This window comes from Scatophagus argus, chromosome 16 (assembly GCF_020382885.2).
Source record: "Scatophagus argus isolate fScaArg1 chromosome 16, fScaArg1.pri, whole genome shotgun sequence".
In the NCBI taxonomy this organism is placed as follows: Eukaryota; Metazoa; Chordata; class Actinopteri; family Scatophagidae; genus Scatophagus; species Scatophagus argus.
In genome coordinates this window covers 19,961,912-19,978,242 of record NC_058508.1, presented here as the reverse complement: position 1 = coordinate 19,978,242, position 16,331 = coordinate 19,961,912, and the positions used below count along the sequence as shown (strand labels likewise).

Sequence of the window (16,331 nt, the reverse complement as noted above, 5' to 3'; positions counted from 1 at the left end):
GACCTCCTGCTGTGACAGAATCGTATCAACAACTTGTGGCACACAGCGTCTGAATGAACCAACATCGTTTTCCATCAGTGAAAGAGGAAAAGTACAAAGTCCACGAGGCCCATCGGTGTCACTACCCAGCTGTCATTTCAGTGACAAAATGTCGATATGAAGCAGGCCACAATGTGTTAAATGATACGCTCTATAGACAAAAGTATCCAGACACCCCTCTTTATGGGGCTGTTCCTCAGGGTTTGGGCTCGGCCCCTGACCTCCAGTGAAGGGAAATCTTAATGCTTCAGCACACCAAGACATTTTGGACAATGCTATGCTTCCAACTTTGTGGCAACAGTTTGTTGAAGGCCCTTTTCTATTCCAGCATGACTGTGCCCCAGTGCACAAAGCAAAGCTCCATAAAGACATGGTTGGATGAGTTTGGTGTGGAAGAACTTGACTGGCCCACACAGAGCCCTGACCTCAACCCCATCCAACACCTTTGGGATGAACTGGAACGGAGATTGTGAGCCAGGCCTTTTGGTCCAACATCAGTGTGTGACCTCACAAATGCTCTGCTGCATGAATGGGCACAAATTCCCACAGAAACACTCCAACATGTTGTGGAAAGCCTTCACAGAAGAGTGGAAGCTGTTAGAGCTGCAAAGCTGTCTGTGTGTTTAGAATGAGACGACATTAAAGTCGCTGTTGGTGTGATGGTCAGGTGGCCCAATACTTTTACTTTATTTTTACTCATTTTCATATTTTCAATCTGATTTAGTTTTTTGACCTGTAAATAAAAAAACGATGATCACTCTGAGTGTTGGAGGAGCATTTAGATCTTTTTGCTTTAAGTACTAATTACAGTACCTAAGTAAAAGTACATAAGTATGAACTAGTGAGCTTTACTGATCAAATATTATGTTACTGGATTACTCGCATAAACACGTAAGCAGCATTTTACTGTTGTAGCCAGTCGAGGGGGTGCAGCCACTTTTCTGCTTTTCAGTTGCTGGTTGTCCGTTTCGTGGGTGAAATTATAACATAAAATGTTGTGCTTCTCAAGTACAGCAGTTTAGTGATGACATCACTCAGTAATCACTGAGGTCAAAAGAGTTTTTAAAACTGAGCTGCATTTGGTTAAAAAGTAAATGTTTTAGAAGAGCAGATTACATATAAAAGCATTTTAATGACAATATTTTATTCCCCTACAGCAATACAGCCTGACAAACCCCGCTGAAACGAAGCGCCGTCATGCCAAAGTGCCTTCAGTGACCTTCAGGAGATAAACTGGGACAGGACATCGACTGCCGCAGACTTTTTACACGGCGTCCTCCCTCTCCGACATGAGGAATCCATCCAGCTGAATTTCTCCTTGACCTTTAACACCTAACTACGAAAGCCCAGATTTAACCAGCATGTAGCAACGGCCCAACCCCCCCGCTGGCACATGTAATAGACTGATCTGATCTGTGGGTGCAGACTTGAGAGAGTCCCCAGTCGGCTTTGTGTGTAGACAGTTTTACAGCAGCGAATCACACCGAGGCAGGACGCAACACCACACGTCCTCTCTGAGGGCTCAGCGGAAACGTTTAGAGACTGAGTAAGCTTAACCTTGAACCGTTAGCGTTTGCCACGTCACAAAACATCCACAAAAAAGTGTAATGAACGCGGAAAAGCGAGTCGATCTGCTCAACACGTGCAGGCACTGAATGGCAGGAAGTGCACAGAAAAAGGCTCAGACGGCACCATGTTTTCAGTTCCAGGTCTTTTTCTATGTCCTTCATTCCATTAAGCAGTCCAATCGGCAGAATAAATGTTGGTATTGTACATTTCTGTAAACCAGAGATACTGAAACTTTCTTTAAATTTCAACTTTCAACGCTTCAATATTCAGTTTAATGATGTGACCACGCCGTGCTAAAGGTCTGGTCCGGTTAGGTTTACGCACAAAAACCACGAGGTTAGGGTCGGGAAGGGATCAGTTTAGAAAATGTCCCATCGTCTCGTTAAAACTGTCATCGCAAAGACGGCTGCTGTCTTGAACCGTTACTGGAAATTGTCCAGTTTGGTTGGTTGAAACGGGAAGCAAAATGCGGCGAGGTATCACGCCATGTCGTCCTCCTCTTCCCGATAATCTGACTTTCAGCTGACATATCATCGTTTATGTGCAGCGGTCCCACCAGAACCACAGCATAAACCGCCACATCACAGTCGATTGGCGAAGGTAAATCTGCCCAATCAAACTGCCTCGAATCGAATCAGTTCAGTGAGGCACCAACCTGATTGGTGAATCTCCAACATGGAGCTACACTGCCATAAAAAAGGCACCTATAACACAAATTAGCAGTGTGTCCTGAGCGCTTTCGTCACTCAAAGTCCTCCTCCCTCACGTTACAACATTTGTATCAGACTACAGTCACTCCCTCGTCTCATTACAGCACAATTAACAAGCGATTAGAGTTGAATTAGCTGACATGTAAAACAGAGCTGATGTACCAGGAGTGTGCAGGGATATTATACCCAACACCAGTGAGAGGAGGAAGAGGAAGAGGAAGAGGAGGAGGAGCAGGAACATCAGGGGCTTTTATTCTGAAGGTGCAGTGTGTGACTGAGGGAGGGAAAGTGAAAAATGGCCTGATGAGGCTGAGTCAGGATGAGAGTGAGAGACTGAGTAAATGTCACAGTGAGGGTGGCTTATAGCTCTCGTGACCTCAGGGAGCAGGACCAAATGTACTGAGTCAGTACATCTTGGCAGGAAGTCTGTTAGTCCGTGTTTTAGTTCTTTCATATGTTAATATTTATCTGCACGTCTGAGTTTACGGGGCTTCTCATGTGGACCGAAATATTAAAGAGATTAAAGAAGATTAGAAGACAAAAATATATATATAAAAGAATACATCTCGGATCATTATTATCATTTTCTGCTGTGGGAAAGATGGCATATTTTCCCCCTCAGTGTCATCCACGTCTGTCAGACAGTCTAATTAACACAATTACACTCGTTAATCTTCAGTCCACAAATGCAGACGGTGTGGCAAACAAAGCATCACCGGGAACACTCAGACTCAGGCCTTTTCTAAAACTTTTTTTTAGCTATGAAAAGAACTGAAAATTAATAATAAATGTTAAAACTGCTGGCTTGCAGTCAAAACCTGGAATTCTTATGTTAACTCAAAACATCTGAGCTAAAAGACTCAGAGAGACCTTGTCCTCCCAAAGTGATGAGTTGATATTTTTCCCCTGAATTTCTTCTCAGTGTGGTTTTTCATTTGGTATTTCATCTCATTAACTGGATGGAAACAACAGCGACAGGGCCAGGAAGGCCTTCATCTCATTTTTCTTTAAAAAACAAAATTTAAAAAAAAGTGAGCAAAAGTGACAAATGTTACACATTTAGTTTAACGCTCGTAAACGCTCAAAGCTGAATTTCTTGAATGTGTCAGGGAATTTTTCATTTAAAAAAATGAAAATGGTTAAATCTAAATATCCAGACGATCAGCATCCAATATTCCTGGAAGTCATCTTTAAAAGTTGATATCAATCAGTCGTTTCTCGTCTCATTCCACCTTTGTTTACGTGTCTGCATCCTGCTGTCGTCTTCCGTCGACTTTTATCTCCTTCTCAGCTCCCTTCTTTCTACATCGATCTACTTTGATCTGCTTCTACCTGTGTCTACCTCCACTTGCCTTTATCTCCTCTTCTTTGTACTTTCATCCACTCCACCTTTTTCTGCCTCCACTTCCAAACGCCACCTTCTGCCTCCATCTGCCTCCACGCGTTTTGTCAGGAGGTTTCCGGGGTTTTTGCCCCAAAAGCGTGAGCGAGCGTCCTCCTCCAGAGCATTTATCCATCTTTTCACAATTAAACTTTGATGTCGGTTTGTTAGAATAAGTAGGGAGTGGTGAATTATTTATGGTTGGATTTAAAAACAGTGAATCAAGCACACACACACACACACACACACACACTGCTGAAAACACCCATGCACAGATCAATAATAAATCACACGGCAGCAAGAGGGAGGAAGAAGCGTTGAGCGAGGCATTTATAGCGCACTGGGATGGTAAATATAAAATATGGACCCGCATACACAAAGTTCACTCAGAAAAACATCTTTTTCATATGCAGTTACCGATGATTTATAAAGCCGACACATCGGCAGAGAGGAGGATGAGGACAGGCCGACGAACGTCTGAGGGACGCGGCCTTCTGTTTGTCGAACACAAAAGGCCGTCTGGTTCAGCTTTAACCTGCCGACAAGCGAAGCTGCTCTCTCTCACACACACGAGCACACGCACACACACACACACACGCACACACACACTTGGATGCTGCCTCGGTCCCCTTGCAACTCAGATTTCCCTGGTTTTCATAATTCAATTATCAGTACAATTGAGTGATGATTCATTTCAGCAGATCAGTCGTCAGAGAGGAAAAGTGGCAGGAGGAAAGAAAAAAACGAAATGCTGGGGTGTCTGGCGTCTGGCAGCTGCCGAATGTCTCAGGAGCGGGAGGGCGGCGTACTGTACACGGAGGCAGCCGCATCTCCACACCCGTGAAGCCAGTTTAGACACGCTTCTGATGAAAGCTTTCATACTGATACTGATGTAAGCCTGGGAAATGGAGGGTGATGGAGGATCGGTCCGTCACAGGGTCCTTTTCACGGCACGCTTCATCGCACCGTTTAAAAGCTCCTTGGTGAGGCCAGAGGCGTCGCTTCGCCCTCTGTTGCCCTCCCCTCTTCACCTCGACCTCCCACTTTTTGACTCTGAATCCTCTCTGGTTTGTAGTGTTTCTCAAATCAAATTCTTGCCCTCATATTGTCATTGTGAATGCTCGCTCACGGGTGCAGTTTGGCTCCGTCTCTCTCTTTTCCTCTGCAGCTGGGTCACCTTGAACATCTCTCCCAGCCTCTCAGATCAGTCAGTTTGCTGACCACAGTTTGCGCTTCTCTCAGTTTTTCTGTCGGCGATGCAGCACAACAGAGAATCTAATCGATGTAATACGCCCAATCCTCTGAGACTTACGGTGGTTCTGGAACGCCGCACATTGCAGGTTTTGACTGAACTGATCACACACACACACTGTCATACACCCATAGACAGACTATGAGGTGATTGGCTCCATCAAACATGGCTTCCTCCTACCCAAACAGTCAACCATTGAAGCCCATACGGCATGATGTTGGAGTGGAAGAAACATGCAGTCCGATTTGAACGGGCCGTGGAGGTTTTCTTGTTTTGACATCTCTAAAGTGAAAGTGAAAGCTGTTCCAGACATTTGAGCAAAGCTTTTTTACTGTCTAACAAGAAATCCATACGCTCATCCATTTTTTATATCCTCTTACTGTGTGCAGGGTCACAAAAATGATGTGAAGCAGAGGCCCTGGCTTAGGATTCCCCCAGCACATCGGGTATGTTGTAACGTCATACGTTAAAGGAATATGGTGCTACAACCAACCGCCGGGGCGCTTAGCTTAGCATAAAGACTGGAAACAGGGGGAAACAGCTAGCCTGGCTCACAAAGCCAAATGTCATTTTACACTTTGGTTTTGTTTTGTTTTGTTTGAAGACCTGTTAATTAGTTTTGGATGTAGAAATAAGAGGCGCTCTTTGCGCTAAGCTAACCTGGTGCTGCTTTGGTCCTCTAATCTTCTCATCTTAATTGTATCTCAGCCAGAAAGTGAATAAGTGTATCTGCCAAAATGTCATCTTGTATCTTCAAAGACAACACCAGCTGATGCTTTGTTGTAATCCACATGTTATGTTGTGTTTTGATGAAAATGACCGATTTCTTTTAAAGAGCATTCATGCACACATGAAATGAACTGATAAACAATAACTGTGGTTCAGCTGATGTGTTCAGGCTTATGCGACAAGAAGGATGGTGGGATTGAGGCCCCCTCCGAACTCATTGTGGGTTTGGGATTGTGTGTGTGTGTGGGAACAGCACTGACCGTTTGCTTTATGTCTGGGATGCCGATGCGAAACACCATCATGGCGATGTGGGCGTCCTCAGAAGGCGCCGAGCTGGAGCTGCGCTCCTTCAGCCTCCTCTGCTGCTGCTGCTGCTGCTGTATGTGATTGGCCGGCTGTTGGTGTGTGGGTCCGGGGTTGGACGAATAGGGGTTTGTGGTGTGTCCAGGGTTCCCTGGCCGGATCTGTCTGTCCCCCGCGGGTCGTCCGGCCATTTTACCCGACTGCCTGTGTCCCCCTCGCGACAGGCCTCCTCGCCTGACCTCCTCCACCATCTCCTCCTCATCGTCTTCCTCTTCCCCCTCCAGCTCACCATTCTCCTCCTCCTCCTGGTCCTCATCACGCTCGTCTTCTTCCATTTCCTCTTCCTCCTCCTCCTCTTCCTCCTCCTCTTCCTCGTCCTCTGCCCCTGGATAGAGATGTCGATTGTTTCCCAGCATCCTTTGTTGCTCCTCGTCGCTGGACAGGGGGCTGAACGGCATCGTCATGGCGACAGAGAGGGCGGCACCAGTGGCAACACCATCATTTCCAGAGAGACACTGAAATGGGAGGAATCAGAAGAACACGTTGAGAACATAAACAAAGGAAAACTTCAGAGGAGGTTTGCATCCAGAGCTCCAGACCACATCACTCTAACAAACTCTGGTCTCTATGGGAACAGACTGCTTCAGCTACAGACATGCAGTACTTCTGACCCTCTCCGCAGGATGACATACTATTCACACCTCATGTATAAGTGAATCCACTTGTGCTGTTAATTTTGAGCTTTCAGACTCTCGCCAGACATTCGTTCAGACGTTCCTGCGTGCTCTGTTAAGCTCCAGATCTGCGTGCAGATAACCGGACCTTCAGAAGTTTTCTGTGTCTGACGCCTCAAACGCACCACCGGTCTCGGAGGGGCAGCTCCACAGTATACAACGTGTGAATACACTGCTGCCAAATAGAGCAGCACTGTGACATATACCACTTCAGAGGGTATTACTGCTATTACTACTAGAACAGCATGTACATTAGTATTGTGTACAAGACAAAGGCAAGTTCAAGTACACCTGAGAATAACGATATCAGTCAGTCACTCTGTCCATCACACGCCCACGACTATGGGGAGGTTGTCGTGAAATTCAGCAAGCTTAATGAGAGTCCCCAGAGGAAGAATGTTTTGGTGACCTCCTGATTTGGAGCTTAGCGCAAACATCAGGCAAAAATTGTCACTTTTACATTAGAAATATGAAAAGTGTTTGGCAAGGATTTCCCTGACCTTCATCAAGCTTTTGATTTTAAAGACTCTGTAACCTTTCTTCCAACATTTCTATCAGGACTAAAATACAAAAGTGAGAAGCAACAGAGAAAAACCAAACAAAACGTTGATAATGTCCAGCAACTTGTCTGTTGTAATTAACAAGAACATCAACTCGAAGTCTTGTTGCTGAGAGCTGATATTCACGCAGCGTTCCTCGAACAATTTAATTGCCGAGCTGTGAAATTGAAATGCATATTATAAAACGACTTTGTGCTTATTCAGGCAGGATGAAATGTTTTTTTTTTCTGTTTTTGCCAATTCAGTTGATTGAAGCTGTGTGAAAACGGCAACACCATCCTCAACAAACTTAATGCCTCAGTCTAACTATAAACTATTCATCGCTGCACATCCATACAGACACTCGTAATGGACAGCAGCTCTTCATATGATAAACTATACACTCTTTAGCTCTTGCCGGTAACCCCGAGAGAGCCGAGCAGCCACTTCAGAGCATCACTGACGCAGCTCTGCATGCAAGTACAAGCTGAACGAGATAACAGATCGGCCCTCTGTGGCTCCCGCTTGGATCTGCGTGTTGTTTCGGGATTTTCAGCACCACCACGTTCTGGACAGCTCCACACAGACCCGAATAACAAACGGCCACCGGAGGATCAACCAATCAGCAGAGAGAGCTGCAGAAAAGCCAAATCCGACAGTAACCAAGAGAAACACTTTGCTTAAATAAGTTTTTAATGTTTTCACTATACACGCTAGTTTATGCAATAATCTTAATGTGGATTGCGTTGGTGCAAACTAAACATCAAATGGTGGTTTCCCACCTAAACATTTGTCTATTAATGTGAGAGAGAAAAAAAGGTGCTGCTTGTTTTATTTTTCTTTCGATGAATATGAACTACAGAATAATGAGGAGTCTTAAAATTGCAAATGGAGCGTGTGTGTGTTTGTGCGCGTGTGTTTGTGTGAGGCGTGGGGGGGGCACTCTGAGTCACGCTGTGAAAAGAAAAGAAGTGTTGGACATGTTGGACAGTGTCAAGGCTTTTCTCATGGGACACTGAGATAAAACTACCAGCTGTCTGCCTCGACGAGAAGCAGGACGGGAGAATAACAAAGAATCACAAGAAAATGTGACGGAAAGAATATTCACTTCAACATGTCAAGTCATGTCGAGTCTTCTTGAAAAACAAAAGCATGGCTGTAACAGGAGATTATTACAACGTCCCGTTAAACTTTCCCCAAAAACTGTCTTGAATCAAATATCATTTATATGATGCCACTGGAGCAATATACACCTACAACCTGAAATAACTGAAACTGCTCTGCAGCAAACTGAAATTCCTGCCACAATCCTCCACTTGACCTAACAAAAACACAATTTCAAGCCTGAATGTGAAGCTAAATGGCTTGTTAAGAGAAAACATGTCGTCCCAAAAACAAACACACTCAGCGCTGGATTGCTTGTGACAAACTCTGACTTTCCTGGCAGCATTTCCGCCTTCAACTTTTGAAAGCCTATTGGCAGGAAAGAAAGGCGGAGACGGCAGACGAGTGTGCAGCAAAGTGTAGAAGTTTAACAGACACAAAATCCAGACTGTATCACCCACTGATGTGAACGAGACGCTCGGAGGAGGCAGACGTGTAACACCCAACAACCAAGGACAAATGATGGATTAATCATTATTAGTACTTCGTATTTCATTATCGCTGGTGGATTACGGTGCATGCAGCGTTTTATATATTAACCCTCTGACTCCATGCATTCTTGGATTGTTAAATCAATAACAGTAAATCTTACTCTATGATGTGTTGTGCGTGTAAAATCCTCACGTCTGCGGTAGAAAATATAAGATAAATGTAGTGCATCAAATAGTGCAGTATGTCATGTATAAACCTGCACTAAATGGAAGTGGTGAAAATATTCTTAATTACAGCACTTGAGTAAATGTAAGCATAAATGAGTGTTAACTGGGCTTTTATTATGAAGATACAGCTATATGAACTGCATTTTTAAAAGGTTAAAAAGCCTCCCTTAAATGTAAATGAAAATTAATGAGGCCTCTTAAAGCTGTGCCCCATAATCTGGCGGCGTGCTTATGGAAAATGATTGAAATTAGAGCAAACTTGTGAGACAAAACAGACTGGAAAGACCAGAAACCGAACTGTTGGAGGGAACTGAGGAATAAAAGAGACAAGGGCACAGAGGCAAAGATGGAGGGAGAAAGTAGAGAGGTTGGTACAGTCTTGTCAGAGAGCTCACCAACCAGGCAGAGGTGCCTAAAGAAGATATGATAATAAATGGAAGTGAACAATCCATATTTTTGCATAGTGCTGAGTAATCAAAGATACGGGAAGCCAGAGAGGAAGGAGAAAGAAGAGGACAAAAGGGAGAAGCAGTCAGGTAAGAGGAGTGTGATTATAGAGAGAGAGAGAGAGAGAGAGAGAGAGTGAGAGAGAGAGAGAGGGGGAGAGAGAGAGAGAGAGAGAGAGGGAAGACAACAGAGATGTAGAGGAGGGAAAAATAGAAAGGAAGGCAATAAAAGAGAGATTTAACCAGCATGAAAGGAGGCAAATGCTGTCACGTCTTTGCTTAATGTGTTAGCGCGGCATCTTTTACTGATTACACAAACGTCCACCTCATGTTCATGCTAAAGGAAAAGTAAGAGGAGGAGGGGGCTCATCCTCTGGGGCCCATCAGTGCCGAATCCCTTTAGTAGTTCGAATGGGTCAACAAAAGTCCGACGTGACCACCCACGGACCCACACTGCTAGCTTGGCTCTAAGGAGGTTAGCCGAGGGGAGACAAGAGCACATGGCAAAAGAAAAGGTCCCAGAGAGACAAGAAAATAGCTGGAGGAGAGTGAGAGAAGGAAAGAAGAAAAAACAACCATTGTGATGGAACAGGGAAACAAAAGAAAGAGAACAGTGAAAGGTGGCCATGAAGCCGGAGGTGTGAGCTCGCAGAGAGCAGAGAGGAAACAAGACGGGGTCCAACCACGACACCAACCGCCAACACTGTTTGGCTGAAGCTGCCAAAAGCCAGAGCGAGTATCGATATTCTTCATGTTTGGATTTGGCCTTTTCCCACATTTTCATGCCAAAAATTGAAAGGCATCCCTCCTTTTGGTAGCATTTCTTTGCTGTCATGTTGGAGAAACAGCTTCTAGACCCTCACAGAATGCTGAAACGCTCCACTGAAAGCCACAATGAAATTTATTTTACAGCGAGGAGCTCCTTAAAGCAGGCAGAGGTACGTTTCACTGCAGGTTTTACAGACCGAAACACCGAAGCTGTTGAATAAAATCCACCCACACCACACTGTGATCATCAGCCTCCTGAAAGAGGCTGGCATGACAGACCTGTTTGTCACGCATTCTTAGTTATCTTTTCATATTTTTTCAAGGTGGATATTAGCCAGATATTGGCTGATCCTGAGGGACGGAGCAGAGAAAATGAACGTGGAGTTAAAAGGGCTGAATCCAAACTTTTAAGAGAATCACTCACCGTCAATTAAGCTGGAACAGGTCAGGACAGAGGAAAGAATTATGAGAGAAAGTGATAATCAGTTCCCGAGAGAGAAGTCATGACTCACGCATAAAAGACCTTCGTAATGAATGCTCTGTGTGTGTGAGCTTATGTGTGTCTATCTGAGCGAAGATGAAGAGGGCGATGCAGAGATTAGATATTGCCTAATGCCAACAAGTGATAATCATCTCCTCCGCTTCATATCTGGCTGTCATAAATCTTTATCTCCTGCCATTCTCCGAGGAGAGCTGTTTCAGTGTCAGGTCACACACGTTAACACTTCCAGTCTGCTCGGTAAACTTACAACCATATTAACCCCATTAAGTCTCACCTTGTCGAGCCATCAGAGATGTTGGCCCCACTAGGGCAAGTAAGGAGAGCCTTTACGAATCAATTTTCAAATTAAAACTACCAGGTGTACAAAGGGCAGAGCATGTAACACTTCTTTTTTCTTTTTTACACAGAAACACACCATTACAGCTTGTGAACATGTGATATGTGTGATGTGTAAACAATGAGCTTAAAGCCTGGTTACATTCAGTGGTCAGGTCAGGACAACATCACGTTTTGGCTTTAAATTCCTGATTCGGTCGCTACAAACGCAGCTGGGAAATGTTGTGAGGTTTTGTTAGAAATTTTTCAGTTTTGTTGCCACAAAATGTCACAAAGCAGATCCCTGCATGTAATTTGAATGTGATACGTGCTGTCAAAATCTGTTATACATATGACATGTACAAGCCAAACATTTAAAATGCCAACCTTTTTCTGGTGACCAGGATGTTCAGAGATAACATTTATTTGACTAAACCTCGACTTGACTTAGAGCTGCTGGTATGTGGATTTTTTTACATTTGGACAGAGTCAGGCTAGCTGTTTCCCTCTGTTTCCAGTCTTTGTGCTAAGCTAAGCTAACCGGCTGCTGGGTGTAGCTTTACATTCGCAGCACACGAGACACGAGAGCTGTATCATCTTGGCAAGAAACAGAAGAAGCTTAGTTCCCAAAATGTCAGACAGTCTCTTTAAATGCAGTCATTTAATTATGCTATTCATCACTGACAGGGTGGCTCTCCTTAATGCCTGCATGCTAAGCTACACGGAGTAGTGAGCTAATGAGCATTTGGAGATGGGAAACTTCATTTATGTTAGTAGCAGTGTTATGGTGTGACTGAATGCCCGTGCCTTGGCACATTTGCTTTTAGACTCATTTGTGCCCTTGCAAACATCTGACAGCTTTCATATTTATGTGCTCTGTCAGCGGTGGCGGCGGCGGCGGCGGCGGCGCTTTCAGCTGCACTTGTTGCAGAGTCTCAGATTTAAGGCACAGCTGTGTGTTACGCACCCACAAGCTTATGTCATTCTTGCTTTTTATGATGTGTTTATACGCCTCTGTGTCGTGTGTACAGTGATGTTATTTCTGAATTTTAATCACCTGCCTGTAGCCTTTTACAGCATGTGGAACAGCATGATGGCCACTTTCTGTCAGAAAGTCTGAAAAATCTACACATTTCCTATAATCAACTGAAGCTTGAAATATTGCTTCTAAATTAGGAGGCTTGAACATAAACTGCAGAAAGTGTGATATTAAAAAAAAAAAAAAGAAGTTTATATCACCACCAGAACCTGATGTTTACTGTCAGTGATTCAGAGCAGGAAATAAACCTCGGGCTGACATCACTTCATTTACATTTGGTCAGTCTGTGACTATGAATCAAAGAGCTAAAAACAAAGACAGTTGCTGTTTTTTTGGCAGCACTAAAATGTTGTTTTTCTTCCTTTTAGCATGCATTGTGCGTGGTTGTATTGTAATCAAGTAAAAATGTGTGAAAATTTATCCAGTATGCACTCAAGCTAAAATCAACAAACGAAACAGGTGGCTGACGGCTCGGGTGGTAACACACTTTGTCAGAAAGAAAATGTTGAGATATTCACGGACGGGGAACAAGTGAGATGAGCCGTTTAACATCTGTTTTAAAAGACGCAGAGCTCACAGGAGGAAGTGGAGTGTTTAGCAAATCTGCGGTTCGGCTTAGGAAGGATGATCTGATCTCTGTTTGTTAACTCGAGACACTGTTGCCAGGTGTAAATTTAATCCAAATAAAGCCTGTTAGGCGATGGCGCGCTCACGCCGCACTCCAACCTGCTGTCGGTGGCAGGAGACGATGAGCGGAGGAAAACGGGGTTATGAGGCAGCATTTCTAGTTCAACTTGAGGAGTTTTCATGAGACAGAAGTGAGAGGGAAATTGGGTAACTTTGCCGGGCGACTTGCTCGTGTCTTGACCTGGTTCTACTAAACTTCAGCCTGTCAGATGTGTGTGTGAGGCCATCAAAAGGCTGACATCCCACCAGCACGGTGACATTTAACCTCCCTCACTTCCTCTTTTTATCTCTCCCAAACACACTTGTATCTCCGTGTGTTCCCTTACTCCATCGCGTCCTCTCCTCCTCCTCTTCATCTCTCTCTCCGGCTCTCTGTCTCTTTTATGTAGGACATAGCTTGTATATAGATAGATATTTTCAGTGTCTTGGTCCCCAGGAAATTTCACTGGGAAACTTCCAAAGAACAGATCGCCCCACTTTCCTGCCACTAAACTGGAACGGCCAATTTCCCTCCCTCCTTGTTTGACATCGACACACAAAATGGCACCATGACGCGCACAAACGGACACTGTAAACCTTTTGTACATCCTGTTTGTATCTGTGTGTGTGTGTATTCAAGGCCTCGTGTACACATACAAGCTGTCGGTTGAGATGAATACAGGCTAATAATGTGTGCAAACTTTGACCCTCTGGTCAATTGAGCACATATGTAATCATCCTCCCGCACTAAGGCGTCCACGCGGGATCTGCACATCAGAAAATGTCGATCTAAACTGCAGTGACTCAGGGGAGCTCAGGCGAAGGAGAATGAAGCCACGTCTCTTACACACACATTCTGATGTAACCATCCCTTGTGCTGTTAAACTAGGGTGAGCGCCGGTGGAAGAACCTGGTTTGAGTTTGAGAGGAAAGGGCGGGGCGTACAACCGCGTCATTACTGTTCTTATCATGGAAATTTTGCAGAATTAGGCCCAAGACACCGAAAAGACCAGCAGCACATTTGGTGTCCCAGAATCTCCCTTTTACTCACCCATCTCATCACGTCTGCAGAGGTGGTCATACTCAAACGCCAACGCTGACATGCTAACAGTGATAATTCTGATGCGTTGATGCTGCCGTGTTCACCATCTTAGTTTTGCATGTTAGCCTGCTAACGTTTGCTGATTAGCGCTTAAAAGCCCAGAGTGCAGGATATAGTCACATGCAGGTGTGTTGCTACATCCTGGTGAACAAAAATCCAAAAGGCCCCATTGAGAATCAGTGTTTGGTTTGTCCCCTCTGGGCTACTGTAGAGGAAGAGGAAACGCTCCTGTTGATGTAAATGACTAAATACCATGATGCATCAAAAACCACTGCCCTCCTACTTTCAGACATCCTACTCTGAGACTAAAGTTACTTTACGCCATCTTGTAACCTAAAAACAAGCCCAATACAGTGCAAATACCAACTGCAAAACAGTTGCCAAGACATCCATGCTTACAAGAAATCAAAAACCTCTCACGCCGACAATGAGCCCAGAGACATCTATCCAATTCTGGCTCTGTGATTTTTGAGCATCAAAAGAAACAACACTGTAGTACAGGAAGAGGATTTAGAGACATGTTGGGGAAAAGCAATAAAACGTACCCCCTGAGGGCTCCCTATATATAGACAGTAACAGTGGATTATAGTGCAGATGTGAGTGGGTGTATTAAACCACATAAAGACACAACAAAAGAAACGAGCGTGCGAGCTCTTCCTGAGGGGTAAGACTGACCTCGTAGCCCATTTCCCTGTGGTTCAAAACGGGTGTTTATCTCAGGCAAACAAAGCTTGTCTCACAATTGTGTTTTCCAGACTATTAAGATCAATTTGTAGCTGGAAGCTTGGTCAGTAAAATCGAAAAAATTATAATCAAAATGTCCCTACTGCCTCACAGCTTCTGTTCTCCCTCCCCTTAGTGGCCTGCGTAGGTCACCTGCTATATCAATCTGTATATAAACGTCATTACGGGGTCGCTGATGTCCTTTGAGCCAGTAGATTTCCCGTTTGCTTTACGGATTGATTAAATAGAAGGCTGGTTGTTTACAACCTGTCAAATCTTGACAGCTGATGAATGTCAGAACCGCACACAAAGCAAACCCCTGTTTGACTGAGCAACGAGCTACGACTCTCATTTCAGGAGGTTTGGCAGTAATAGTACAACTTACTGAACTTCAAGTACGAGAGCTGATGTAGTGCAGAGACGTATGACGGTACATTTGAACAAATACTGTGTATATGTTTGCAAGAACACACACATAACAGGACAATTATTGTTTTAATCAATCATTTGGCCTGTTTAATGTCATCAAAAATAACAAGTCAGAAATTTAGACAGCCAAAGGTCACGTCTTTAAACGTCCCGTTTAGTGCAACCGAAAGAGCCCGAAACCCAAATATATTCAATTAACTACCCCATGAAAGACAGAAAGCAGCAACACAGTGTTTGGTAATTCTGCTTTAAAAAATGACTGAACCTGTCGCTGATTATTTTTCTGTCGAGTGACTACAGGACGTCATTGGCTAATAAAGCACTACAAACAGCAGTTCTCTGCGTGAATGCAAGAGGCCACAGAGTTTATTTAAGCTTCTCTAATCTCCACAGAAGAGATGAAGACAGTCAATCAGCTGGGGAGCCAGAGTGCTGAGATCTCATTCAAATAGCCTGCTAATTAATTAGCTTTATTCGTCATCACCAGTAAATCTCTGAGGGACTGCTTAGAATCTCTGCTTGTTTTCTGCTAGCAGCTATAGGCTGCCTGTTTCACGGAGCTGAGTAACATCCTAAATCACACAGACTCATGTCCATCGCCTGGCTGAAGAGCTGCAGCTCGGCTCAGAGCGACACGACCCATTTGCTGCCATCGACGGTCGTACCGAGGGCCAAGTTGGGACTATCAGTTGGCAACACGTGGGGAGCCCATGAATAAATAAGCCACAATGGGAGTAGCTGTAGGGGAGGAGACTGCCTGAACATACGAGGGGCTGTGAAATATTAAAGGTGGATGCTGTTTCAAGGCCGCAGGCGTCAAATGGGAGCCTGACCATGTGCCAACCATCCAGGTTGTTCGGTTTTTGTTTTCTACAGCTTCACATGTCTCGCTGGTTCACAGTTACAAGAGCCCGGGTTTCTGTTTTGCTTCTCTCTTCAGGACGACGTCCTGTGAAGCCCTGTCAGAAAGTACCCGCCGTCAGCAGAGTAGTTATGATCTCGACCCGCTGGGAGGTGACCGGAGCCGGGCTTGTGATGAAGCCAGGCTTTATACGGTGGTTGAAATAAAACACCTCAAACCAGGAGACGTGATGAGAGGTGTGATTCATATTCACTCACAGACTCTCTGACAAAACGAGCAGAGGGCCAAAAGCTGGGCGAAGCTGTCACTGTTTGAAAAAGCCTTGTTTAACCAAGTGAATGGAGATTTTTTTCTTTTTTTAGCTCCCTGCAGTCCGGAAGTGGCTGAATCAGCACTTCTT

At 44.6% G+C, this 16,331-nt stretch overlaps 1 protein-coding gene across 1 annotated transcript in view; it reads right to left on the bottom strand.

The window, feature by feature from the left end:
- Positions 1 to 16,331, bottom strand: part of shank1 (SH3 and multiple ankyrin repeat domains 1) — a 62,990-nt gene that overhangs the window by 37,286 nt on the left and 9,373 nt on the right. Inside the window, exon 2 of the mRNA XM_046416495.1 lies at positions 5,941 to 6,498. Coding sequence (XP_046272451.1) covers positions 5,941 to 6,447 — 507 coding nt within the window. The 5' untranslated portion in view covers positions 6,448 to 6,498. The remainder of the gene's footprint in view (positions 1 to 5,940; positions 6,499 to 16,331) is intronic.